Below are 27312 nucleotides of genomic sequence, written 5' to 3'. Positions count from 1 at the left end.
ATGCGCAGACGCGGGCCTTGGCTTAAGATGGCGGCGGCGGATAAACAGAAACACGAGCATGGGCGAGTAAAGATCGGGCACTATATTCTGGGCGATACGCTCGGCGTCGGCACCTTCGGCAAAGTCAAGGGTGAGCGATGGGGAGCGGGACTGCCGCCTGCTCCGTGGAGCGGCATGGCCCATCTGGTTTGCGGGGAGGAGGGCGCAACGCACCGGCTAGGTGTGTCGGGTTAAGCAAGGGTCTCTGTTCCCCAGTGGTCATCTCATGGCGGCCGGTCCACTAGGGTTGGGCAGTTGTCGAAGCCTGGATGAGGAGCGGGGAGGGCGGAGGCATGTGGGGCCCGTGGCCGCCGCCGCCCAGGTCCCGGCTATTCTCCTCTCCGCCTCCGGGCCATAGTGCTGCGCCGGGCCGAGCTTCACGGGGCGGGTAACGCTGGGAAACCTGAGCTGCTGGGCGCTACCTCGCCGTTCCCGCCGCGCCGGGTGAGTCACTGAGCTGCAGCGGTACTGGTAGCGCGGTCCGAACGGAGGCGGAAGGACGGAGAATGATGAGTGCGACTGCAGCCCGGCTGGGACAGCGAGCAGAAGGTGGTGTCTGCGGCCGGGGATCGCGATCCACTGCGGTATTGTGGACACAGCGCCTGGTATGAAGGGAACGGCTTTCGGAAAGAGGTCACTGACTCTTGACTTGCTGGGGACGGGACTTGCAGACCCATAGCGGGAAATAATTGCTGTATTTACGGAAGTAATTGCTGGAAAGTAATATCGCTGCATTTATTTAAAATACCACTAGGTATGTAATGAGCTTTCGTTCTTGAGGTGTTACTACGTTGTATTTTGCGGCACAAGTGTTAACACTTGATGACCTTTCAAGGAAGGTAGGATTTCTCCCTCTACAGTGAGAGAAATAAGCATAAAAAGATAAGTTTGGAATTAACCAGTAATGCATTTGATACGCCCATATGGAAGGACTTTATGCTAAATCTAGTTGACCAGTGGTTATCAATTTTTATTTTTTCCCTTTCCAGCTCAGACATTAAAAACTTGTCCCAGTAGTGGTGCAGGATGCCATGCTGGAAATTCGAAACCTAGTAGAAATAAAACGGAAATTAAACTTTCTCTTGATGTCCACCACAGGTGGAAAAACTTGTGCTTTATACCGTTCCTGTTGTGCTTGTGAGGTATGTTCAAATATTGGCCTAAGCAACTTGAAAGCATCCTTTCACAAATGAGTCCTTGATTAGGGTATATTGTGGGGTTTGTTTGGTTATTTTTAGCTTGTTTGAGGTTTCTTGTGGTTAACCTAATGGATTGATTATAACAAGTAAAAAACATGGTTTATTCTTTTGTATCTACAGTGCTAGCTGACTTCTAGCATGATACCTTTTTTCAGTGTAGCATGTTCTCTGCACAAGTTCTTTTAACTATTGGCATGTTCTGAATAAAATACTGATATAGAGAAAACATAAGCATGTTTGTTTCTAAGAATACTTGGGAAAGCAGCAGAGAATATTTTGAGAGTATAGACCTTTGAGTCTCCTAATTTCAAAGCAAGCTTACAAAGTGGCACCTCCATCTCCAGCTACTTGAGAACAGTGACCCCTAACTGGCAGCTGGAGTACCATTCCTTTCTTTTGGAACCTAGCAGCTGCTTAAATAGAGAAGAAACGAGATAAGACAGAAGATGGGCATCAGATTCGCTTACCTCAGGAACTGTGAGGATGAGGGGAGGAGTCAAAGATAGGTGCTTTTTGTTTTGAAATGTTGTGTGTGTTTGCTTTACCCTCCAGTACATCACACAAAACTAAGGTTGGCATACCCATAAATGTGTTAGCATGCTCTTAGAGTTCAGAGTGCATTGTTGCACTAACACTGCTGTTCTTAATCTGTATTGGCAAAAACTTGTCTGAAGTTGAAATCTGGAAAGATGATCCATTTGTGGAGCTGCTGTTACGATTTTAATGTTACTGAACATCTCTCCTGTTTAATATTTAATGAAATACAGTTAGCTTGAAACACTTAGTGGGGTTAAAAAAAAAAGGAATTGCCATAATACTCTGTCTGCCTTACTTGATTGGCATTAGGTGTTCAAGTTGCTTTGAAACTGTATTTTATGTGAAAAGTACATAAATGCATGTATTACCATTTTTTCTTAAGGATGTGAAATGCAGCATACTACATATTGAATATCTTCTGTAAGTGGCTTGGGAATTTATTTAGTATCTGAAAGAAAGTGTAAGTGTTCATGAGCCTGTGTTCTATTCCCATATACAGATTGTTTTAAGACCTTTTGTGTGAGTTCTTTCCTTTTATTTGCACTGGATCATGTACTGTATTTTGTCTTATCTTAATAAAGGACATCTTTCATCTATATGGTGCTGGTTTTCCTCCTGAGGACTCAGTTTCTTCATCTAATAACAGATGTGTGGTTGTTTTCCTGTAACCATAGTTTTTTCTTCTCTAGTTGCTCTGATATGTCTTCATCAGTGAAGTGAAAAACTAACAAATGTGTTCATTTTTTTTTTTTTTTATTCAGGTAGAGCTTTTCTTGAGCTGATGTGTTATATCAGGTCAAGTGTGTGGCTTCTTTGAAGTGATCTTTAATTGTAACAGTGGCAGCAGCCTTATATGATTAAACTTTAAAAACAGTGCTTAACTTAATTGTTAAAGTTCTCCTGCTGTCAAGGTACCTGTCAGATTAATTCACTCTGCTACTTAGGCTTTTACCCTTACAGGTAACCATTATGATGTGAAGGATTTCCAGTTTAACTGTTCATCTGGCTCTACTAGCCTGAGTTAACAACGTGACTGACACAACTTACTTTTGTTCCTCAGGTGGAGAGTGTTATGAATATTACTAATATTAATAAGAATGTGGCTTGTGTCAAAAGGTGAGCTAGGAGTGAAGTTCAAGGAGCTTGTTTTAAAAAGATTGCAAGAGCCGTTTTCAAAAAGCTCGCACTGATTTCTAACCAGACAGACCAAAGATAAAAGCGGTGCTGGCTCTGGCTTGGAATGTGTGGATTTCAGATAAGAGACCTTGGGAACAGTGCATGTTTAAAGAGGGAGGCCTCTCAGCAGGCACTGGGAGAAAGATTATTTCATCCTTTGATCCTATCCTCCTCATGAGCACCCCAGAACATTCTAAGAACTCATTATTATATCCCTGCTTTCTATTTAACATAAGCCTGTTTATGTAAATGAGATAGCAACAGCAATAGCTTTTTTTCCTTCTTACATAGCTGTGGTTTTGTCCCTTTTCTCAGCCAAGTGTGCTGCTTTGCTTATCCTTATTCCCAATAAAATTTTAAAAGACATTTTTTTTTTGCTAGTGTATTTATGACAGATAGTCATAGAGGAGACCAGCTATTTCTAATAGATAGCCTGGGCAAAGCTGAAATGTTACATGAGTGAAAAGCTGTGGAGCAGTAGGAAGTACTGAACCTAAATCAACTGTGAAACACAATTCAGTATAAAACATCTATCCCTATATTTTTTTAATGTTCTATTTAAAAAAACCCTAAACTAACAAAACCCACAAGCAAACAAAAAAAAAAAAAACCCAACGAAACACTCTAGATGTTTACTGTTGAAACCAAATGCAAACTTTTATTTTTTGAAATAAACTCAGCTTTCATAAAAGGAGTAGTCAGAGTTCCAGTGATTAGTACTGAGAAAATGAGAGGTGCTGCTTAAAGTCGTAAATATACAATAGTTATGTTCTAGCCTGTAAAAATAGGTTAAAACCCCTTGTCTGCAGCAGATGTGAATAGGTCTGTGTTCAATGTGATTATAAAAAATTGGAAATGGATGGTGAAGGTCAGTTTGCTATGTAATGTTGTGCAGCAGTGTGTCTTTGCACAGTATTGACTTGTTTTCACTAACAAAAAAAAAATAGTTGTTTAGCTCATTTTTAGCTAATTTCCTTTGAGCCTCAGGTTGGATTTTTGGCCTGTTGCAGAGATGTGTCATTGAGGACAATAGATGCTTGTTCATCTTATTTTCTACCAACTTCATGATTGGTATCTGCATTTCATGAGAATGTTGTATTTACTTTGGATAGCCTCATAATCAGTTTTCCAATTGAAGAGCTGCTGAACTGAGTTTAGAGACTATTGTTCCTGGACTTCAGATAAAACAAGTTGCTGCTGCTTTGAGACTCTGTCAGTGTCATGGAAATCTTGGTGCTATGCATAGCCATAGTGAACACATTTCTTTGTTCTGATAATAGAAATTATAGGGAAATATTAGGTCTGTAAATTTATTTTTTTGCAATGATTCTTTTGAAGAACTGATAGGTGGTTGAGGATTAAGGTGACTAATGTGTTTTGATCACTTCAAATTTGTGAGCCTTCCCTCTTATAGGTAAAACTTCTATCAAGAGGTAATACAAAGTAGCTTTTGTAAAGATAATGCTGGCCTCTAATTTCTAAGTGGTGTGGTCATCTGAGATCTTGGTCTGAGTTCTGTCTTTATGCCAAATTCAGTAGTCAGCAGTCTATTACCATTTAGTGTCTGCTGTATTATTGATAACAAATACCTTGAACCGTATCTAAGCAGCTTTGTTTTGTGAAGTATATGGTTATTGGAAACGCATATCTTACAAAGCTAGCTTTGTTATAATCTTAAATTTAATTTGCAGCTGCACAAAACCATAATAGGTTTTCATTACAGTACTTAAAGTTGGGAAACTGTTATGAAGTAGAAAACCATGTTTTCTCTCAGTTAATGAATAAAACTGAGGCTTGAGGCATGCAGTCTTGAATGCTCTCGCAGCTAGAGTCAGTTTCAGTCAACTGAAAATGTTGAATTGCTTTGAATAAAATATATTTTGAAAACCTTTTCTTATGTGGCTTGTATATCGAATGTATATTGTAACTAATTACTTTCTAAAATTCCTTTGAGTTCTAATGAAATGTTGATACTCTTAAGAGGTAAAATTCATAAATGTAAGGGATTAGCTGATGAGACTTTATAACACAGTGGCATACATGTTACTCAATTACAAAGTGCATTTAAGAAGGTGTTTAAAGCAAAGGAGATACAAATTTGTATGTCCTAGCAAATTTTTGGGTAGTTTCTAACAATCTGTTTCTTACTAACCAAAAATATTGTTAAACTTGAAGTAACTGATTAAAGGTGTGGGTGGCTTTGGTGCTGGTTTGTTTGGTTTTGTGGTTTTGTTTTGTTTCCCAAAATACTTCTAGTTTTCTTCACATTGTTGACAGGCAATGACTTTCTAATTCATATAATTATATGGCTTAGGTTGGAGGGGACCTTAGAGATCACCTACTCAAACCTCCCTGCCATGATCAGGGACACCTCACAACTATATTAGGCTGCTCAAGGTCTCATCCAGCCTGGCCTTGAATACCTACAAGGGAGGAGGCATCCACAATCTCCCTGGGCAAGCTATTTTTGAGTCCCACCACTCTTGTATCGAAGAACTTCTTCCTAAGATCCAGTGTAAACCTATTCTCCCTCAATGTAAAACCATTCCTCCTTGTCCTATTGCTATAGATTCTTATTCAAATGGAATATTTGCATTTCTAATGTTTTAATGATTCCTTAATCTTTAGCATGAACATAGGTGATTAATTGGGATTCCTTTAAAACTTCAATCACATTTGAATTGAAGTAAATAAAGGATACGTGATTACTTCAATTCTAGATCTCTTTGAAAGCAAATAGTTCTCACAGGTGACATGATTTCGCAGTTTTAGGCGCTTTCCGATCAATGCTTTATGGTTTGTTTGCAACTTGTGATGCATGTGGGCTTTGTCCTGCATTCTATTCCATAGCAGTACAAGTCTGCCTGCCTGCTGTTGTGCTTATTGTGGACATACTCAGGTAACAAATCTTGAGTGAGGAATGTGGTTTTTCACCTTGCAGTCAGAGCCCTTCTGTATTCTGAGGTGCAGAAGGCATCTCACCACCACATTTTGATGGTTCAAGGGCTTGGGTAATTCACTGCCTAGTTGCTTACCTACAGGAGTTAAGACAAATTGCTTTATTGTACATGGTGGCTATCTTTTTATTGTAAAAATAATCATTCTGCATATCATTTCCCTCTGCTAAGAATTTCTGCTCACTTGCATTGTTTTCTAGCTTGCTATAGAGTCAAAAAACATCAAGAATGTCTTGTATTGGTCATGAGATTTATGGATTGATAGATGTTTGCTAATTATTACTAAAATTTTGGTTGAATACAGAAAGATTTTTGTGGATCACTGCTGTTGCCAGATCTGCCCATGGATATATTTTAAAAAAACCTAGGGCTTAGCTAAACTCTGAAGAGGGGCACTCACATGAATGAATAGTGTGTTCAGCACAGGTCTGTTACCAATATTTGTTCAAGTAGACAAGAATGAACCATATAGGTGTCCCTGGAATCTGGTTTATCTTCGTAAGGTAGGAATCAGGGTGGTGAATTTAAGTGGTATAGATATAAACACTGCATATAGACACTGATGCTGGCAGCAGAGCCTTCTAATGGAAGAGGTACTGCCTTCTGTGGTTAACCTGGGATGTGATGTTTGGTTTAAGAAAAATACTCTCAGCAACTTTGTAGCTACTTCTAGTATCACCTGCAAAATTAAAGAATAAGAGGGGTAGCTGTGTAGAAAATATATTAGACTTTTTTGAGTTCTTCTGTTGGAAGAAAAAAGAAACTCTCATAGAAATAGGATTGAAATTGAGTAATGTGTGAGGTTGCAGGTTTGCATTGCATCTTGTAGTTACTGTTGGATTTTTTTTGTGCATTTCCTGTAACTTTTGTCATTTCCTTTTTATAATAATACTCTGGTGTTTGCTGCATAGGCTTTGGAGTATATATATGAGGTGAGACTGCTCCAAGGACAAATAATTTCTTCAAGTAAACTGATCAGAAACTCAGTGATAATTCAGAGTTGCTGAAAGGGGCTTCTTGAGGGGAAAAATAGCAGCTATTTCTCTTGTAAGAGTGATCTTTGCAGATAAAGTAGAAGAGCTGGAGGAAAGTATGTCTGAGTGGGTTAGCAAGTCAGACGAGTTTGGATCGACATAGGCAAGGAGAAAAAATGGTCTCCCTCATTAGGAAGTATGGCAATCCGTGGGGATATGCTTTGTAATGGTGCAAACTGCAAGACTACTGAGGGTTAGGTTTAAGGTTTTTCTCACATATTCCGTTAAACTAATGATAGAATTGTGAGAAAAATTGGAGTAGGACCACAGAAATTATGTACTGTCTGATTTTCAATCTCACCAAAGATAATGGAGATGTGTGGAATTCTAACATCTTGTGTTTCTCAGCTACAGCTGAAATGGGCAAATTGATGTCTTTACAGAGCAATTGAAAATGCTGACTAAATACTTCCTTGTTCCTTGCAGTTGGCAAACATGAGTTGACTGGCCATAAAGTTGCAGTGAAGATCCTGAATCGACAAAAGATTCGCAGCCTTGATGTTGTAGGAAAAATCCGCAGGGAGATTCAGAACCTCAAACTCTTCAGGCATCCTCACATAATTAAGCTGTAAGTTTTGTCTGCTATAATCAAACATGTAATCTCTTTTTGCTCTCACTAATGTGAAACATTTGAAAGGCAGTATCTTACAAGGAAAGTAACAGCTTCCAAGTATGCAGCCATTTCCAGTATCCTTTGTAATGCCTTTTCATAAAATTGATCATCTCTGCTTGCTGGAGAGCGTCCATTAGATCTTTGCTTAACAGATTTTTTTGGAGAGATGTATAAAAGATCCCTGGGGCTGTTTAGTCTTGAGAAGAGGAGACTGATCAATGTCTATAAATATGTGAGGAGGGGTGTCAGGAGGAGGGAGTCAGGCACTTTTCGGTGATACACAGTGATAGGACAAGGAACAGTGTGTTCAAACTAGAACATAGAAGGTTTTACCTCAACATGAGGAGAAACTTCTTTACAGTGAGGGTGACAGAGCCCTGGAACCGGCTCCCCAGAGGAGTTGTGGAGTCTCCTTCTCTGAAGACTTTCGAAACCCACCTGGATGCATTCCTGTGCGGACTATCCTAAGTGATCCTGCTCTGGCAAGGGGTTTGGATCTGATGATCTCTTGAGGTCCCTTCCAACCTCTGATATACTGTGATATTGTGATAAAAGGTAGTGGCATGAAAGATACTTCTTGTAGCGTCCATCTCTGTTCTTAGATGCTACTTCAGTTTTCTTTTTATGGTTATATTTAATAATTTTTCTGCTTAGAAAATGATTTAAGGGCATTTTTATAGTCAATTTATTGTTTTCTTACTTGAAATATTTTTAGTGATGTGCTTGTTAGTAATGTATAGTTTTTCAATATAGATTGCACTGCGCGATTCTTCTGTGTTAAGGATGTGCAGTTTGTTAAATGCAGTATTTCATAATTCTTCAATATAGCTGGTACCACATGGCTAAATGAGGTATTTATAAATTTATCAGAGTTTGGTAGTGGAGTTCAGAATACAGTACATGCAGAGTAGATCCTTCAAGTCTGGTCTAAGGAAACAAATTATAAATGCTTTTGTTTCCCACTCACTTTTATTTCCTGTAAGGTTAACCTGCACATCCTGTATGTTAGTGACTTTCATTGTCTTTCTCTGTTTTAATTGTGGTGTCAGTTTTTGTTGTGACATATTCTAAATTTTTTTCCCCCTTGGCAGAGTTTTGACTGAAGTCCGTATTGCTGCTGACAAAGGCCATCTCTATAGGCCCCCCTTAATTTGGCGACAGCTAAAGTAGATTGTGTATAACCAAATGGCTAACTTCTGCAGTAGGTTAGTTTTCAGAAGGCTATTGAGCTAATTTAGCTGCAAAACTGCCAGTGCTGCCAGTAAGAGTTTGTCAACTAATCAAAAGGATTTACCTGTAGCTAAAACAAGACAGGAAAACTCATTGTATCAACTGAGATACAGGAACAGGAACTTGTACTTCTGGTGTCACTAAATTTATGCTCATCTTAACAAGTTTTAGATGACAGTTTCTTTCTTGGGTCTTAGAGGCAGAATGTTTTCTCCTGCGTGTAGGGAAAAGGGACAGGCTATAGGAGATAATGGAAAAATGATGGATGCACAACTTTCCAGTTGATCAGCTGAGACTGTTGCACAGATGGACTTGCTGGTAATTTAGGATCATGCTGCTTGTGCTATTAGAAACTGGACTGGAGAACTGTTAAAGACCAGCTTACAATATTTGGGATAAAATAAATTGATTTTTCTTTTCAGCAAAACAGACATCGTGCTTCATGAAAAATTTCATACGTGGCTTTAGCAGTATATACAATTACAAGCCTGTTGCAATAAGGTTTTCTTTACATACTGTGCTTTAACAAAAAATTCTTTGGAGCTTTTTTTAACCTGTTTTTTTTAACCTCTAGCAATAGAACACATCTTTTTTCCTACATAAAATTTCCTCTTTCTGCATTTTGGTCTTCTATGCTACGTGGTTCGATAACTTTATTCGTACTATAGGTATGTAACTATTCCACAACCTCCTTTTCCATAAACAGAAGAATGAGCTGACTATAGAGAAGCATGGCTATAACTTCTGGGTTGAAAAGATTAAAATACTGTTTCTATAGTAGTGTCTTAGTCATGGTTTCAGAATGTTGATATGTAAATACATGAGGTACCTTCAACTGAGGTAAAGTTAAAGCGTCTTTTAAGTAAAACTAACTTTGAAGATCTCCATGGTGGTAACTGCCTCAGAAGGGTTTGAAGTGTTCACTGTAACACTAAGCTTAAGTTAAAGGTGCATACGTTCACCTGTATAGTCTGAACTCCTATAGTCTAATTCAAGAATAACTTCTCACTAAGCAGAAGCACATTTTGTTTTCCCGTTTTTCTTGAAACCATTTTGAAGAGTGTTGCCATTCTGCAATGTATGTGAATTCGGTTATTTATTACAGTTCAGATATTTGCATGCTTAAGTGTAGTACCTTGAAACATTCATTTTCACCTGATTTGCTATCTCCTGTTTTCTCAGTTTAATATCTGAATTTTGGCTAAAGTGTTGTCAGTGTTCATTTCCTTGTTCCATTAAAAATTGATCACTTCTGTCTGCTCTAAGGGGAAAATTAACAACTTTCAGGTAAGGATTAGTAGAACAAAATCAGAGTGTCTTAACTAGTTCATGATCAATCTCCTCGTTTATTTCAAAACTTTAAAGGGTATTTTTTTTTATTTAATTGATAAAAATATAATAACCAGTGTTGGTACTTTTAAATACTTATGACAAATTTAGATGTCTTTGTAAAAGATTATATTAATGATTATTAAGAGCATTTTTTTCTAGTCTTGAAGTACAGTTTTTTTATGGCAAGCCACGTTTTTTCCATGCGTGATTGTGAAAAGTGTAATTCTTGAGACACTAGCAAAGTACTTCTGAATTCCTTCCTCACTGCAACAAGCTAGCTTGTCTGTGAGGCAGCACTATGAATAATTTGAAAGAAATCATTTGGACCCCTCTGAAAGTACAAATACAATATTCCTGGTGGAAAATAAAAATTTCCTGTTAGTCTTCGATGAGGTGGCATCATATGATGAAAGTAGAGGATATACCTTCTGAAACATATTGTCATTCTGATAGCTCTAGATTGGCTGATAAGTATTTTGAAGTGTATTTTTATCTGATACTTTGCCCAACTTTCATTTTAACTAAATGTAAACAGTATCTTTTACTGTGTGTAGACTAGCTGATACCTTCTCTTATCAGGTACCAGGTCATCAGTACACCAACTGACATTTTCATGGTGATGGAGTATGTTTCAGGAGGTGAACTGTTTGATTATATCTGTAAAAATGGAAGGGTAAGTACTTCAACTCTACAAATCATTAACTTGCATTCTGTGACTGTTTTCCTGTATTACCCAAAATTGAGGGGACAGACAGGTTCTTTTTAGGGATCTTTGGCAGAATGATGTAACAAAAGCTTTTTCTTAAGAGGATATTATGATTAGTGTACATAGAATTTATGGTTACAATGGCACATGATTTGTGCAAGCAGAATCAATGTAGTAACAGAAGCAGAGTTTAAAATACAGCTTACCATATCTAATCACCATGACCTCCACAGATTGGGTGAAATCTTAATACATAGTTCGATGTGTGTATAAAAATGACAGGAACGTGAGACACTCAGTCCTCAGAGGAAGCAGAGGACAATAGATGTGTCCCTAGCCATTGAAAGGTCACAGGTGTTCCTGTCCAGCAGAGGTTTTGGTCTGGGTTTCCTGCTTGTGACTTGAAATTGTTAGATTTTACTGGCATTGCTCTAATTGCTGTTACACTCCCCTGTTCTGTGAGGGGGGTCATCACCACTGCTTGGATGGCCAGGAATCTGGGACTGATAACCTGATGTATAAAGTACTAAAACTATAAAATGTTAATTTTAAGTTACTGGAAAATTTCCTTTAATTCAGATAGATGAAAAACAGGTCATCTTCCACTATATCATAATTGTTTTTAAACCTGTGTCTGTTGTAGCTTGATGAGAAGGAAAGTAGACGTCTGTTTCAGCAAATCCTTTCTGGTGTGGATTACTGTCACAGGCATATGGTAGTACATAGAGATCTGAAGCCTGAAAATGTGCTACTTGATGCACACATGAATGCCAAGATAGCTGACTTTGGTAAGCATTCCTGTTTTATATCTGATTATATTTCTGGTGTTTAGATCCTCACAATTGCTGTAGGAGTTATTTATTGAAATGTGTATGCTTGAATATCCAGGTGGTGAGAAACAGTGTAAGAATCTGAAGTGCAAGAATGTAATTTTGCTTTACATTCATAACTCCTGTGAAGTCCTTATTTTCATCTGAAGGCTTCTTTTCAGATTTTTTTTTTATTTGTGACTGGGTGAAATTGTGATCTAAGTTACTTGTTTTTGCTTAACAATATTTTCTGTTAAATGCTAAATGGACTTAGTTTCTGACCTTTCCACTTTTAAAATATGCTTTAAGTGCCTCTTTCACTGTTTAAAACAAATACTTAGCTCTCTTGGAAGTACAGTGCAAAGACAGTTAAATCATGTTCAAGGACCACATTGCTATACTGAAATATACTAGTCCTTCTATTAAACTACTCCGTATTCACTTTGAAAAATATAAAGATGTGATTCAAGCAGTGTAATTAAAGCATAAAAGATAAAAGTAATGAAACAGCTAATCATGCAAACTCATGTGTGGTTTTGCTGTATATTTGCCTAGCTAATCAGAAAGCTTAATTGCTTGTACTAGTTTTTTGTCAGCACAGCTGCTGAGAAGACTGGCTGCTAGATTTGGAAACTATCTGAATCAGGAAACCTCACCATATAAGCTTAATAAGAAAGGCATACTTCTGTATCATCATGATTTATCTCTTGTAGACATAGTGGATAACACTCACCCATATAAAACACTTTGAAAGGTGCTAGGTAATTCAGAGTATCCAAAGTGTATTTTTAAAGTATGATATTCAAGTATGTGGGCAATGTGATTCATACTGATTAATTGCATATAGAAAATGCATTGAGTGAAATGGCTTACATGGCAAACAAATTAAGTACAAAAGCTTTAAAAAAAAAACTTCTTGTAATCTGAACATCAGCAAAGCTGTAGCATTCTATTAATTGTGACTAGTGTATTAAACAGGGGTTTAATAAAAGCTGTTGTGTATTAGAATATGGAGATTAGCCAAGCTGTATTCTTTCATCTTCTCTTTGTAAAAAGTGCCTAATTCTTTCTTGGAGACTAAGTTCTCTGACTTAGAGCAGCCTTGATCATGTAGCCTCTGCTGATGAAACTAAAAGATATTTTTATACAGCTGTTCCAGAGGGATAGGTCTTTTACTCAGGTTTGACTGTACTGAGGGCTGCTGAATGAAGATGGCCTAGTTCTGAGGTAGACTTTAATTACTAACAGAATATCTAAAATCAAACTACTGCGGTAATTCAGGAACCAACTGAGCTGCGTAGGTGTCTAAACTGTGGGGAAGCTGTGCATTCAGCTGCCTTATTCTATGTAATTCTTACAGAGTTATATATATATAACTGTATTAAACTCTTACAGAATTCTAGATAATTCTGTGGTAGCTTCTTCCATTTCTTTGACATTAGAAGCAGATGTGGTTTTAAAGACTTTTGTGGTAATGACCAAAATTCTATCTTGCTATGCTGCTCCATCTGCCTTAGACCTCCTTGGTTCTCTATCATGCTTGTCATCTAAATGGCTTTTTCTCTTGTAATGAATATGTTCTCAAATATTTCTAGGCTGTGTGCAATAATGAGTTGATATTACTGAAGTTTCTGGTAAACTAAATGGGGGATTACAGGGCATGCTCTTATACAAATTTTAGTAATTCCAAACAATGTTACTTATTTACCGAGATAAGTTTTTGTTCTTTTTCTGGTGTGAATTACTAGTGATTTGTTCTAGATGGTATATGCACTATGAAATCACTTTACTCTCTGAATTTTTAGTAGTTGCTCTTATACACTTTCAGGTCTATCAAATATGATGTCAGATGGAGAATTTTTAAGAACAAGCTGTGGTTCCCCTAACTATGCTGCACCAGAAGTAATTTCAGGAAGGTAGTTTCTTTTATATTGGATACATGTGTGCATGTACTTCAGCCATTTTGCTGCTTGATTCTAAATGCTGCAAAATTAGGTGAATTAAAACTATGGATGGAACTTTTAATTATTAATTTTTCATGAATATCTAAGGCTTCTATGAACTAGCTTTAAATAGTTCCTCATCTAATGCTTCAAATCTAGTGTGCCTTAATGGGTTTAAAAATATCACTCACAGCTCAGACTGTGGAATTAGAGGTACAGGTAGAAATACAGGCAAAGTGCTGTGAGGTTGTGTGGCAGTGAAATATTTGCTACAGAATAGATGTTCAGTTTGGAGGTAACTTTCCAGTTTTTTGTTACTAGATAATAGTTGAATCTGCTACTTTAAGCTACTCATCATCATACTGCCTCTTGCTGATTGGAGGCCAGATGTCTGTCCATATAGACAGTAGCACAGAATATGTGACAAATTTTGCTGTACAGACTTGTCTTAAACTTTTCAACCTTCTGAGAGATAAATAACTGCACGGATTCCCCTGAAAAATGGCAACACTGTATAACATGTGGTTTCCTAGTAGTAGATGCAGGTTTTAAGTTTGCCTTTGTCTTAAATTGCGTTTGTGGATTATTACACTAGAGAAGAAAACTATGTACTTGTGCTCTGTTACATACTTGAAAAGAAAGGACACTAAAGTTACAGGAATGCTTGACATTGACCTGAAAGAGTATAGTAGTACCTGTAGATTCGTTGTCCCAAGTTGATCCACTTTTAATTACTGACATGCAATGTAAGAAAGTAGATGAAAACCAAAATTGTGATACAACCTAACATAGTATAGAAAAAAAAGACTAATAGTTAATTTTTTTTCCCCAGATTGTATGCAGGTCCAGAAGTAGATATCTGGAGCAGTGGAGTTATTCTCTATGCTTTGTTATGTGGAACGCTTCCGTTTGATGATGATCATGTGCCAACCCTTTTTAAGAAGATATGTGATGGTATCTTTTATACCCCTCAGTACCTGAATCCATCTGTAATTAGTCTTTTGAAGCACATGCTGCAAGTGGATCCAATGAAGAGAGCAACAATCAGAGATATTAGGTAAAACAGTAATTGTTGCCTGATCAAGGATGCTGGAACATAATCGCAGTACATGTACACAGAACAAAGAAATAATTAATGTAACTGAGAAATTCAGTTTCTAGTGGTATAGGTCTGATAGTTTTGATCTCCAGTGAGGTGTCCATTAGAGGTCATATGTGGTAGGTTGAAAAATGGAATTATATACAGCTAAGCTGTTTACCTGCAGAATGGTTTGTGAAAGCTGCATTGTCTTGACTTCATTAGAAAAAAGGCTCTTCTGTTAAGAGCCACTGAACAGTGTACTGTAAATGCTATCATTTCCTCAGACTCTTCAATCTGATAACTACTACTTCTAATCATATTTCTCCAGGCTCTGAAAAATCATCTGTTAAGACGTTCTGCATGCAAGATAGCACTTTCTAGCTTCATAACTTTGGCGTGAATTTGTGTAAGAGTGATAACTGCTTAATCAAAATACTTGTAAATTACAGCTTATAAGTACAGATAGCCATCATGGACTCCAGGTTCCAAGAGGATGTTCTAGGGAAGGTGACTCATTTGGCAAGTGTGCAGTGGATGAAATAAAAATTAATTGGTAGCTGATGGAGCTGTACTCTATGAAGCAGCTTAGTTAAATTTTCCCATTTCCTTTGTAAGAAGCTTCAAAGGGAGAACTCTAACATACTAACTTAATGAAAATGCTGCCTCTTTGGGGTTTAAAAGTGAGGAACTTAACAATGTTAATGTTCTTTCAGAGAAAAAAAATTGAGCACTTATCCCTTCCTACTTTATTACAATGTGAAGTACTTTCTTTCAGAAATCAAAGCACTGTGAGAAGCAGTAATTATAGTAAAATTTGAGTGGATGTCATGTTAAGTAACTCCAGAAGAGAAATGGTGTGAAAGAGATGTTGAAAAATGTTAGTTACAGAGATTTTTCATCTTAAAATAGTTCTGTCCTATTAGTCATTAAGACACATCACTTTACAGTTTAAAGGACAAACTGCATTTAACCTGTGTACCTTAAATCTGCTGCTGGGCGGGTTGGAGTGTACATGCAAGGGGGAGGCTTACTGCAGTGAGTAGTAACAAAATAATCCCCTGTGTTCAGCCATGCAGCTGGGACTGTGCTTTGTAGTAGTATAGGAAATGCTTTTTCTGCTTCCAAAGTAAATGGTTGCTTCTGATGAAAATGTATTTTGCTCAGAGTGTTTGTACTGAGGCTTGTTCTCAGGATTGCACTGACTAGAACTTGGTCTACTGTACAGGCTTGGGCTGGGATAGACTTAAAGTTCTTCATAGCAGCTTGTATAGGGCTGTGTTTTGAGTTCGTACTGGAAATGGCATTGACAACAGCACTGTTGTATACCTTTCTGCTCTGTCAGGGGAGCTGCTACTCTGAGGCTGGTTGGGCATTGTTCAGTTGGTGGTGAGCAGTTGCTTTTGTTCTCATCACTTGTCTTTCCTGAGGCTTACTTTCCCTTTATTTTTCTTTTTCATTTGTCTTTTTTCTTAAAATGTTTAAACAATTTTAATACTAATAATATATATCTTTATGACAAGCCACAAGTTTTTCTCACTTCTACTCTCTTGATTCTTCTCCTCATCCCACTGGCAAGGAGTGACCAAGCGCTGAAGGAGCTGGTGGAAGTGCTCACCAAGCCACTCTCCATCATTTTTCAGCACTTGTGGCTAACTGGTGAGGCACTGGTGGGCTAAAGGTTGGCAAATGTGATGCCCACCTACAAGAAGGGCCAGAAGGAGAATCCAGGAAACTACTGGCCTGTTAGCCTGACCTCAATGCCAGGGAAAATCATGAAGCAGTCCATCTAGAGCGTCTCCCACAGCATTCTCCCAGGCAACCAGCACCAGAACAAGAGGACACAGTCTCAAGCTGTGCCAGGGGAGGTTTAGGCTGGAGGTGAGGAGAAAGTTCTTCACAGAGAGAGTGGTTGGCCATTGGAATGTGCTGCCCAGGGAGGTGGTGGAGTCACCATCCCTGGAGGTGTTCAAAGGGGGATTGGACGTGGCACTTGGTGCCATGGTTTAGATAATCATGAGGTTTAGGGTGACAGGTTGGACTCGATGATCTTTGAGGTATCTTCCAGCCTTCTTGATTCTATGATTCTATGAAAACTCATGGCACAAGGCTTGAATAAGTGCACTCTGCACTAGATAAAAAAAACTGTCTGGATGGCAGGGCCCAAAGGGTGGTGGTGAATGAAGTTAAGTCTGGCTGGCACCCAGTCAGTAGTGGTGTCCCCCGCAGGATTCAGTACTGGGGCCTGTCCTCTTTAATACCTTTATTAATGGTTTAGATGAGGTGATTGAGAGCATCCTCAGTAACGTTGCAGATGACACCAAGCAAGGTGTCTGTCAAACTGCTAGACAGTAGGGAAGCTTTCAGAGGGAGAGGGACCTGGACATATTAGTTGGCAGTTGATTAAATAGGAGTCAGCAGTGTGCCCAAGTGGACAAAATGCCATTGGGATCCTGGCTTGTACTAGAAACACTGTGGCCAGCAGGTGACCATCCATCCCTGTACTCAGCACTGGTGAGGCCACACCTCAAGCATTGTCTTCGTTCTGGGCCCTCACTACAAGAGGGACACTGAGGTTTTGGAGCATGTTCAGAGAAGGGCAATGAAGCTTGTGAAGGGCCTGGAGCACATGGCCTATGAGGAGCGTCTGAGGAAGCTGAGGTTGTTTAGTCTGAGGGGAGGCTTCATCACTTTCTACAACTACCTGAAGGGAGGTTGGAGCAAGGAGGGGGCCAGCTTCTTCTCCTTGGTGGCAAGTGACAGGACTAGAGGAAATGTTTACAAGCTGCTTCAGGTTCAGGCTGGATGCTAGGAACCTTTTCTTCTGGAGAGGGTTATCAAACATTGGAATGGTCTGCCCAGGACAATGGTGGCGTCACTGTTCCTGGAGGTTTTTAAGCAGCATGGCCCTGGCACTTAGGGACATGGTTTACTGTTGACCCTTCAGTGCTGGGTTGAAGGTTGGACTGGATGATCCTGGAGGTCTCTTCCATCCAGATACGTTCTGTGACATCATGTCATGCACATGACAACAGGATGATTTGACCCAGTCAGCATGGGTTTGTGAAGGGCAGGTCTTGCTTAACCAGTCTGATCTTTTTCTATGACAAGGTGACCTGCTTGGTGGATGAGAGAGAGGCTGTTGATGTTATCTACCTCAACATTAGTAAGGCCTTCAATGTGTTTTCCCACAGCATCCTTCTGGAGAAACTGTTTGTGCTTTGTTAGGTGAAAAATAGCCAAGCTGAAGCAGTTATGGTGAATGGAATTAAATCCAGTTGGTAGCCAGTTAAAAGTGGTGTTCCCCAGGGCTCAGTACTGGGGTCAGTTCTATTTAACATCTTCATCGATTACTTGGATGAGAGGATTGAGTGCGCCCTCACCAATTTTGCAGATGACACCAAGTTTGGTGGGTGTGTTGATCTGCTTGGAGGGCAGGGAGACTGCAGAGAGATCTGGACAGATGGACCAAGGTCAATTGTTTGAGGTTCAACAGGGTCAGCTGCTGCACCTGGACCACAGCAACCCCATGCAACACTACAGGCTTGGGGAGGAGTGACTGGAGAGGTCCCTGACAGAGAAGGATTTGGGTGTGTTGATGGACAGCTGGCTGAACATGAGCTAGTAGTATGCCTGGGTTGCCAAGAGGACCAATGGCATCTGAGCTTGTATCACGGAATAGTGTGTTCAGCAGGCCCAGGGATGTGATTGTATCTCTCTACTCAGTGCTGGTGATGGGAGTATGGATGCATCAATATGGATGGATTGGCCAGCCAGCCTTGAGAATTAGAAGAGAATCTTGCTTCCTCCTTACTGGCCTATATCTCCACTGTAGAAACCCACATTTATTTCTTGCTTTTACAAAACCTTCTGATTGTCCCCACCATGCCACTGTGGTGGGATGAGTGAGTGACCGTCTGGTGCTTCTAAATCAGTGTTATGGCACACCCTTTGTCTAGATGAGCAGTTTGCCCCGGGTACAGTAAACAATCTGCTTTTTTTTCTGAATTATCATATGTGGCTCCTTCTATACATGTTCTTTTATGAATGCCAGCTTGTGAATACAGCAGTAAAGAGATACAAGTTGACCCTTCTGTAGCTTTCCTCAACCCTTTCAAGAAACAGCTGGGGGTGTTCTGAATGAACTAAATCATAGGCAGCTTGTTTGAGCTGGGAAGGATGTGAATTCAGTGTTCAGAAATCTATGTCTGAACTTCCACCAAAAAATTATCCATCACTGACATTTCATCTTGTTAGTGTCTTTTTGGTAACTCAACTATATAACGCAAGAATTTCAGTTGAAAATATCTCAAAATAACATGGTGGTACTGAAAATACACTATTTATATAAAAAGCTGGTGGGCGAGTTGTATAAAGATGTTTTTGGAAATAGAGTAGTTGGAAAACTTACAGGAAAGAGGATTTTGTTTTTCAATCTCCTGCATAATGTATGGGTATCTCTTCAGAGGGTAGAATTACTTTTCTTTATGTACTTATTGTCTCTACCACACAAAAGGGTACTTGAACTGACAACTTATTCTTTTTTTACAGGCTAAAAATTGTTTTTTAAATAATTCAATATTAAGAAATTTTGCTTTATATCCATAGACTTTTTTTAATTCTTAAATCTAGGGAACATGAATGGTTTAAGCAGGACCTTCCAAAATACTTGTTTCCTGAAGATCCGTCATATAGCTCCACCATGATTGATGATGAAGCCTTAAAAGAAGTGTGTGAGAAGTTTGAATGCACTGAAGAGGAAGTGCTAAGCTGTCTATACAGCCGAAACCATCAGGACCCTTTAGTGGTTGCTTATCACCTCATTATAGATAACAGAAGAATAATGAATGAGGCCAAAGACTTCTACTTGGCTACAAGCCCACCAGATTCTTTTCTTGATGATCACCATCTTTCTCGTCCTCATCCTGAACGAGTGCCATTTTTAGTAGCAGAAGCACCACGTCCTAGACACACTCTTGATGAGTTGAATCCACAGAAGTCAAAACACCCAGGTGTAAGAAGAGCTAAGTGGCATTTGGGCATACGGAGTCAGAGTCGACCAAATGATATCATGGTTGAAGTGTGCCGAGCAATCAAACAACTGGATTATGAATGGAAGGTAAAAGAATAAAGTATCTTTACAGTAGACAATACGTTTTTGTTTCGGTTGTGTGGTTACGTAACCTAGGAGCATTAAACTTCTCCCCCGGTGAAAAATAATCTCATGTGCATGTGCTGATTGCCTGTGCTTGCTGTGCAGAAAGGGTTTTGGGGGGGCTGTTTATGCTGAGTGGGGAAAAAAGTCTTGCTAACATGTTTAGCTTTTCTGTTGGGACTGTAGTAATGTTTTCCTGTTACATAAAAAAAAAAACAAAACACCCCAACCAACCAACCCTCCCTGCCCCCAACAAATAGTAAAAATTCCCAAAGCTGTCCCCTTCCTCTCTCCTTAAAACCAACCCACAACTTCAACAGGTAAGCCTGACATCACTTGATAGCATGAGTGAGTTGAAATGACAATACCAATATGCAGTGGTTTTTGAGCAGTTCTTGTAAATAAGTCAAATCTCTTGCACTAGGTTGTAAATCCATACTATCTCCGTGTAAGAAGGAAGAATCCAGTAACAAGTGCATATTCCAAAATGAGTCTGCAGTTGTATCAGGTGGACAGCAGGACATATTTACTGGACTTTCGTAGCATTGATGGTATGTGAACACTTACATAAATTGGTGGGTCTGTACAAGAAATCGTTCTAAATGCACACATGTTTTGATTTACTTGTTTAGATGTGAATTAAATGTTGCCCTTTATTAGTTCAAGCCAGTCTAGATCAGTATTGGTGTTTCTTTCCTTCCATGTCTATGGTTCTAGTAATGAAATGGTTAGCTGCTTCATCCCTTAAAGAATAGTGTTTTAGCTATATCAGCTCCTGAACTGCTCCATTTTGTCTGCATCAGCACTAATACCACTAGTGCAGAAGGGAACAGGGCTACCTTTAGAGCCTCGCTCCCAAATTTAAACACTAATTTGGCTCTGAGATAAATGTGAACATTTCCTAGTGAAGATAAAGTTTGGTGTCTATGCATTTAATTTGGGCTGTATATCGCTCTGTGAGGTCTGGCTGAGAGTTAATTTTCTCCATAGTAGCCTATATAGTGCTGTGTTTTGGATCTAGGACTAAAACAGCGTTGATAACACACCAGTGTTACGACTACTGCTGAGCCATACTTGCATGGAATCTAGTCTTTCTTTTTCCCTACTCTGTCATGCTGAATGAGTTGGCCCAGGAAAAAGCAAGAAGGGCTGCAGCCTGGGGAGCTGAACCAGATTGATCAAAGGGATATTCCATGCAATATAATACTATCTTTAACAAATAATCTGAGGGGATGGGGATTAAGGAAGGTAGTCTTGAGACTGGCTGGGCATCATTCCACTTTTGAGAAGTGGTGGGTGGTTGCCTTTGCATCACTATTTTATTTTTCTTCTTTCTTCCTTCCTCCTCCTTAACTATTTCTACCCATAAGATTTCTCAATTTCAGCCTTTTCAATTTTCTTTCCCATTGTGCTCAATTACTAGCTGTCAGTCAGAGTCAACCTTAATGCTAGTAGATGACAAAATGAGGTAAGAGTTGTAAGCTTGCAGTAACTGAAAGCTTGAAAGCAGTTAGTCTAACCAGTAAAAAGACATTTTTTTATATAGTGACAGTAACACAGCACAAAAATCCTGGTGGGATACGTTCCTCAAAGTGAATGGAGGAGCTAATAGCGTCATTGCCTTTTTTCTTTTTTTTTTTTTTAATGGGCACAGTAGACTAAAGCAGACTTACCTACAGCCAGTGGTGTGTAGATACATGTCTAGGAAAACATGTGGCATGGAGAAGAGGATTTACTGGAGTATGACTGCTCTACAGCCTAGGCTGAGTCACATTTCATGGCAGTTTAATCTGATCTCCCTTGGCAATGAATCATAGACTCAAGAAGGCTGGAAGAGACCTCAAAGATCATCGAGTCCAACCTGTCACCCTAAACCTCATGACTATCTAAACCATGGCACCAAGTGCCACGTCCAGTGCCCTCTTGAACACCTCCAGGGATGGTGACTCCACCACCTCCCCGGGCAGCCCATTCCAATGGCCAACCACTCTCTCCATGAAGAACTTTCTCCTCACCTCCAGCCTAAACCTCCCCTGGCGCAGCTTGAGACTGTGTCCTCTTGTTCTGGTGCTGGTTGCCTGGGAGAAGAGACCAACCCCCTCCTGGCTACAACCTCCCTTCAGGTAGTTGTAGACAGCAATGAGGTCACCCCTGAGCCTCCTCTTCTCCAGGCTAAACAGTCCCAGCTCCCTCAGCCTCTCCTCATAGGGCTTGTGCTCAAGGCCTCTCACCAGCCTCGTTGCCCTTCTCTGGACATGCTCCAGCAATTCAACATCTTTCCTAAACTGAGGGGCCCAGAACTGGACACAGTACTCAAGGTGTGGCCTAACCAGTGCTGTGTACAGGGGTACAATGACCTTCCTGCTCCTGCTGGCCACACTATTCCTGATGCAGGCCAGGATGCCATTGGCTCTCTTAGCCACCTGGGCACACTGCTGGCTCATGTTCAGCCTACTGTCAACCAGTACCCCCAGGTCCCTTTCTGCCTGGCTGCTCTCCAGCCACTCTGACCCCAGCCTGTAGCTCTGCATGGGGTTGTTGTGGCCAAAGTGGAGCACCTGGCACTTGGATTTGTTGAATGCCATCCTGTTGGACTCTGCCCATCTGTCCAGCCTGTCAGGGTCCCTCTGCAGAGCCCTTCTACCTTCTAACAGATCAACACCTGCTCCCAGCTTGGTGTCATCTGCAAATTTCCTGATGATGGACTCAATCCCCTCATCCAGATCATCAATAAAGATATTGAACAGGATGGGGCCCAGCACTGATCCCTGGGGGACACCACTAGTGACAGGCTGCCAGCTGGATGTGGCACCATTCACCACCACTCTCTGGGCTCGGCCCTCCAGCCAGTTCCTAACCCAGCACAGAGTGCTCCTGTCCAAGCCACAAGCTGCCAGTTTGGCCAGGAGTTTGCTGTGGGGGACAGTGTCAAAGGCCTTGCTGAAGTCCAGGTAGACTACATCCACAGCCTTTCCTACGTCCACCAGGCTGGTCACCTGATCATAGAAGGAGATCAGGTTGGTGAGGCAGGACCTGCCCTTCCTAAATCCATGTTGGCTGGGCCTGATTCCTTGGCCATCCTTCAGGTGTGCAGTGATTGCCCCCAAGACAATCTGAAGGAGGCATGAAGTTCATGCCTTGTTCCTTCTGACGATACTGGTGCTTTCTTAGACCTTGTGGTACTTGATAGTGAGGACTAATCACTTTCTTGTACTGACCATACTGTAGTCTAGGACAAATACCATCTACCATCCTTGTTGGAGGGGAGGTGAATGCTTGGAACCATGCAGCTGGAGGGAGGGCAACTGCTGCAGTCCTGGCTTCAAGTCTTGAGAAAATGCAACCTAAGGCATGGATTTTCCATCTCTATTCTAACAGTGAAGCCAAATTGATGTTCTTTTCTCTCTATCACAGTTAACTTTCACTCTTCCGTTTACCAAACTGTAGTTTAAAAGTAGCTTTGATGTGAGAAGGCAGTATCTCTTGTTTGCTAATTTCCCCTGGAAATAACCTTCCTGGTGCCAGGTGAGAGACAAACTAATGTTATGTATTTAAAGTAGAAGATTACTTCTAACATGAAAATATTTCTTCCTCATACTGAAGGTAAAATTAGAATCATAGGATTGTTAGGGTTGGAAGGGACCTCAAGGATCATCTAGTTCCAACCCTGCTGCCATTAGATCAGGTTGCTCAGAGCCCCATCCAGCCTGGACTTAAAAACCTCCAGGGATGAGGCTTCCACCACATCCCTGGGCAACCTGTTCCAGCATCTCACCACCCTCATGGTGAAGAATTTCTTCCTAACATCCAATCTGAATCTACCCACTTCTAATTCCATTTGCCCTAGTTCTATCATTACCTGCCACCCTAAAAAGTCCCTCCACAGCTTTCTTATATACCCCCTTAAGATACTGGAAGACCACAATAAGGTCTCCTGAGAGCCTTCTCTTCTCCAGACCAAATAGTCCCAACTCTGTCTGTCCTCACAGGAGAGGTGCTCCAGTCCTCTGATCATCCTGGTGGCTCTTCTCTTGGAAACGTTGCAGCACGTCCAAATTGTTCCTGTAATAGGGGCTACAGAACTGGATGCAGTAGTCCAGGTGGGGTCTCACCAGAGCTGAGTAGAGGGGGAGAATCACCTCCCTTGACCTGCTGGCTATGCTTCTATTGATGCAGCCCAGGATGTGATTGACTTTCTGGGCTTCAAATGCAGACTAGTGACTCACGTTGAGCTTCTCATCCACCAGCACCCTCAAGTCCCTTTATTCAGGGTTGTTCTCTAGCCAGTCACTGCCCAGCCTTTATTTGTGCTTGGGATTGCCCTGACCCAGATGCAGGACCTTGATTTTGGTCTTGTTGAACCTCATGAGGTTGTCACGGGCCCACCTCTGCAGCCTGTCAAGGTCCCTCTGGATGCCATCCCTTCCCTCCAGCGTGTCTGCTGCACCACACAGCTTGGTGTCATCAGCAAACTTGCTGAGAGTGCACTCAATGCCACTGTCCATGGCACCAACAAAGATGTTGAACAAGACTGGTCCCAGCACTGCTCCCTGAGGGACTCCACTTATCACTGGCCTCCACTGGGACATGGACCCATTGACAGCCACTCTTTGGGTGCGGTCATCCAGCCAGCTCTTTATCCACTGAATGGTCCATCCATCAAACCCAGACTGCACCAGCTTGGAGACCAGGATGTCATGAAGTACAGTGAGAAAGGCTTTACTCAGGTCCAGTTGCTCAGCCTTCATCTATTAATGTTGTGACCTTGTCATAGAAGGCCACCAGGTTTGTCAGGCAGGATTTGCCCTTGGTGAACCCATGCTGATTGTACCAAATCACCTCTTCATTATTCTTCTGTCTCGTCAGTGCCTCCAGGAGGATCTGCTCCATGATCTTACTGGGCACAGAAGTGAGACTGACTGGTCTATAGTTCCACTGGTCATCCCTCTTTCCCTTTTTGAAAATGGGAGTTATGTTTCCCTTTTTACAGTCAGTGGGGACCTCCCCTGACTGCCATGACTTTTGGAATATAATAGAGAATGGTTTAGCAACCTCATCCACCAGTTCCCTCAGCACCTGTGGGTGTATCTCATCAGGTCCCATGGACTTGAACACTTGCTGGTTCTTCAGATGGTCATCAGCCTGATCTTCACTCACAATGGGCAGTTCCTTCTTTCAGTCCCTGCCATTATCTTCCGTGATCCTGGGAGTGCAGCTTGCCAGTGAAGACTGAGGCAAAGAAGTCATTGAGAACCTCAACCTTCTCCATGTCACTTGTCAGCAGCTACCCTGTTTCCTTTCTGAGGGGGCCCACACCTTCCCTAGTCTTCTTTTTACCATTAATATACCTGTAGAACTTTTTATTTTTCCCTTAATCTCCCTGGCTAGATTTAATTCTAATACTATCTAAGGCTTATCTTTCCTAACCAGGTCTCTTGATGCTTGGGCAGCTTCCTTATCTGCCCCCCATTCTAGCTGTCCTTTCTTCCACTGCTTGTAGAGTTTCTTTTTGTGGGACAGTGTGTCCCGGAGCTCCTTGTCCATCCAGGCAGGTCTCCTAGCATTTTTTCTTGCTTTCTACTTTGTGGGTGTACTTTGCTCCTGGGCACAGAGAAGGTGATCTTTGAACACTGACCAGCTGTCTTGGGCCCCTCTTCCCTCTAGGGCTTTGTTCCATGATACTTTGGCCAGCAGATCCCTGAAGCAATCAAAGTCTGCATGCCTAAAGTCCAGGGTTGTAAGCTTGGAATATGTCCTCCTAGTTGCCCTGAGGATCTTAAATTCTATTGCTTTATGGTCACTGCAGCCAAGGTTATCCCTGAGCCTCACATTGGTCACCAGCCTTTCCCTATTGGCCAAAGCTGTGTGCATTTGCCTAGAGGCACTTCAGCTGGGCTGGCTGTGTCACCCTCTTAGGTGAATCCCCCTTCATTCCCTTGGAGTGTCCCAGTGCTTCATCCTTGGCTTGGCTCAGGGCAACAAGTTGAGAGCCCTTGCTAGCACTCCATCCCTCTGCCTCTGGTGAGCTGTCCCAATGTTTGTCACACAGGTGAGCATGAGATTAATAACTCCTTCCCTCTTTGAATCTAGTTTAAAGCCCTATCAATGAGCCCTGCCAACTTCTGCTCCAGAATCCTTTTCCCGCTCTGGGACAGGTGCATCCCATTGGTTGCTTGCAGCTCTGGTGCCCTGTAAACTGTGCTGTGATCATAAAATCCAATATCCTGTCAATGACACCAGTCCCAGAGCCATGAATTGATCTGTTGGCTCTTTCTAAGTGTTGGGGTAATAGTCTGAAGGACTCACAGGTGCTTTCGTAGACCTAGTGGTACTTGATAGAGAGGACTAATCACTTACGCTGCTGTTGCCCAAATGTACAGCATGCTATGGGGGAAAAAAAAATAGGGAAGGATAAATTAATGTAGATGTTAAAAATTAATGTACTGCTGAATTGTAATTAAAATTTGAACAATAACAAGGTGTAATTAACCAAATACAAAGAAAGCAAAAATAGAATAAAAGTAGGTGCTAGTAAAACAATCTGGAAAATGTTTGAATTGTTACTGGAATTAACCATATGATGCTATTCTGTTTTTGTTGTAACTAACCTGAGTTGAACCATTAACCCATTGAGTTTTGTTAATTAAAAATATGTCAAGTTCTGGTCTAAACTAGATATAATTGGGCCTTCAGACAGTTCACAGAAGAAGACTTCTGTGTACTATTAGGATGGGTTTTTATTAGGTATCAGATATGTACAGTTTGCAAAAGCTGTTAAAGTATTAATGAAGGTTTTAAACCCCAAGATCTAGAAGTGTGAGAAGGGGAAAATGGCTGCTGTTCCTATCACTGATTTGATAGTGATAGCTAACTTTCAGTCTCTCCTTTTTCTGCCCAGAGGAAATTACTGAAGCGAAGTCTGGGACTGCAACGCCACAGAGATCAGGTTCTGTGAGTAACTATAGATCCTGTCAAAAAGAGGCAGATGCTGATGCACAAGGAAAATCTGCAGATACATCCCTTACCTCATCAGTGAGCTCTTCTCTTGACTCTTCTACAGCTGACTTAACTCCGAGACCAGGGAGTCATACAATAGAATTCTTTGAGATGTGTGCAAATCTCATTAAAATACTTGCGCAGTAATTTTGAAGGTGGGCTTATTTCTTTCATAGCAATAAGCTTGCTTAAATTGTAGTCAGATGCTTCCGATTATAATCAAGTTAAATTAACTAAGGCGCTGAAAAAGCTAGCCACAAGAAAGCAATTTGCACAGGGATTGAAGTGATTATTGGCAATTAACACATACTATTTTGAAGCTGGAGTGAATTCTGATTGTCTGCTGTTCAATAGCGTAGTACAGGTACAGGAAAAATCTTGCCCTTTGGGGCAGTGTTCATAATATTTTACGTGGAGTGCACATTAGGCTGAATAGAACATTTAAGTTAGATGGATCTTCTTGCGTTTTTCACTAGTAATACATATATCTGATGCACTAAGTAAATAT

At 40.7% G+C, this 27312-nt stretch overlaps 1 protein-coding gene across 1 annotated transcript; it reads left to right on the top strand.

The window, feature by feature from the left end:
* Positions 1-27312, top strand: PRKAA1 (protein kinase AMP-activated catalytic subunit alpha 1). The gene is made up of 9 exons (XM_054397254.1): positions 1-130; positions 7369-7510; positions 10697-10790; positions 11467-11611; positions 13461-13548; positions 14408-14632; positions 19286-19772; positions 20233-20359; positions 26707-27312. Exons 1-9 carry the CDS (start codon positions 1-3, stop codon positions 26949-26951), a joined length of 1683 nt encoding a protein of 560 aa, XP_054253229.1. The 3' UTR covers positions 26952-27312.

The sequence above is a fragment of the Indicator indicator genome, chromosome Z (assembly GCF_027791375.1).
Source record: "Indicator indicator isolate 239-I01 chromosome Z, UM_Iind_1.1, whole genome shotgun sequence".
In the NCBI taxonomy this organism is placed as follows: Eukaryota; Metazoa; Chordata; class Aves; order Piciformes; family Indicatoridae; genus Indicator; species Indicator indicator.
Note: the sequence above shows the minus strand (reverse complement) of the source record. Positions and strands in the feature narration are given on the sequence as shown.

Bases quoted from the DNA above. Each gene is read 5' to 3' on its own strand.
- PRKAA1 (XM_054397254.1), top strand. From the start codon at position 1: ATGCGCAGACGCGGGCCTTGGCTTAAGATGGCGGCGGCGGATAAACAG. The intron at 11,612-13,460 runs GTAAGCATTCCT...ATACACTTTCAG, and splicing joins TGCCAAGATAGCTGACTTTG to GTCTATCAAATATGATGTCA. The intron at 13,549-14,407 runs GTAGTTTCTTTT...TTTTTTCCCCAG, and splicing joins CCAGAAGTAATTTCAGGAAG to ATTGTATGCAGGTCCAGAAG.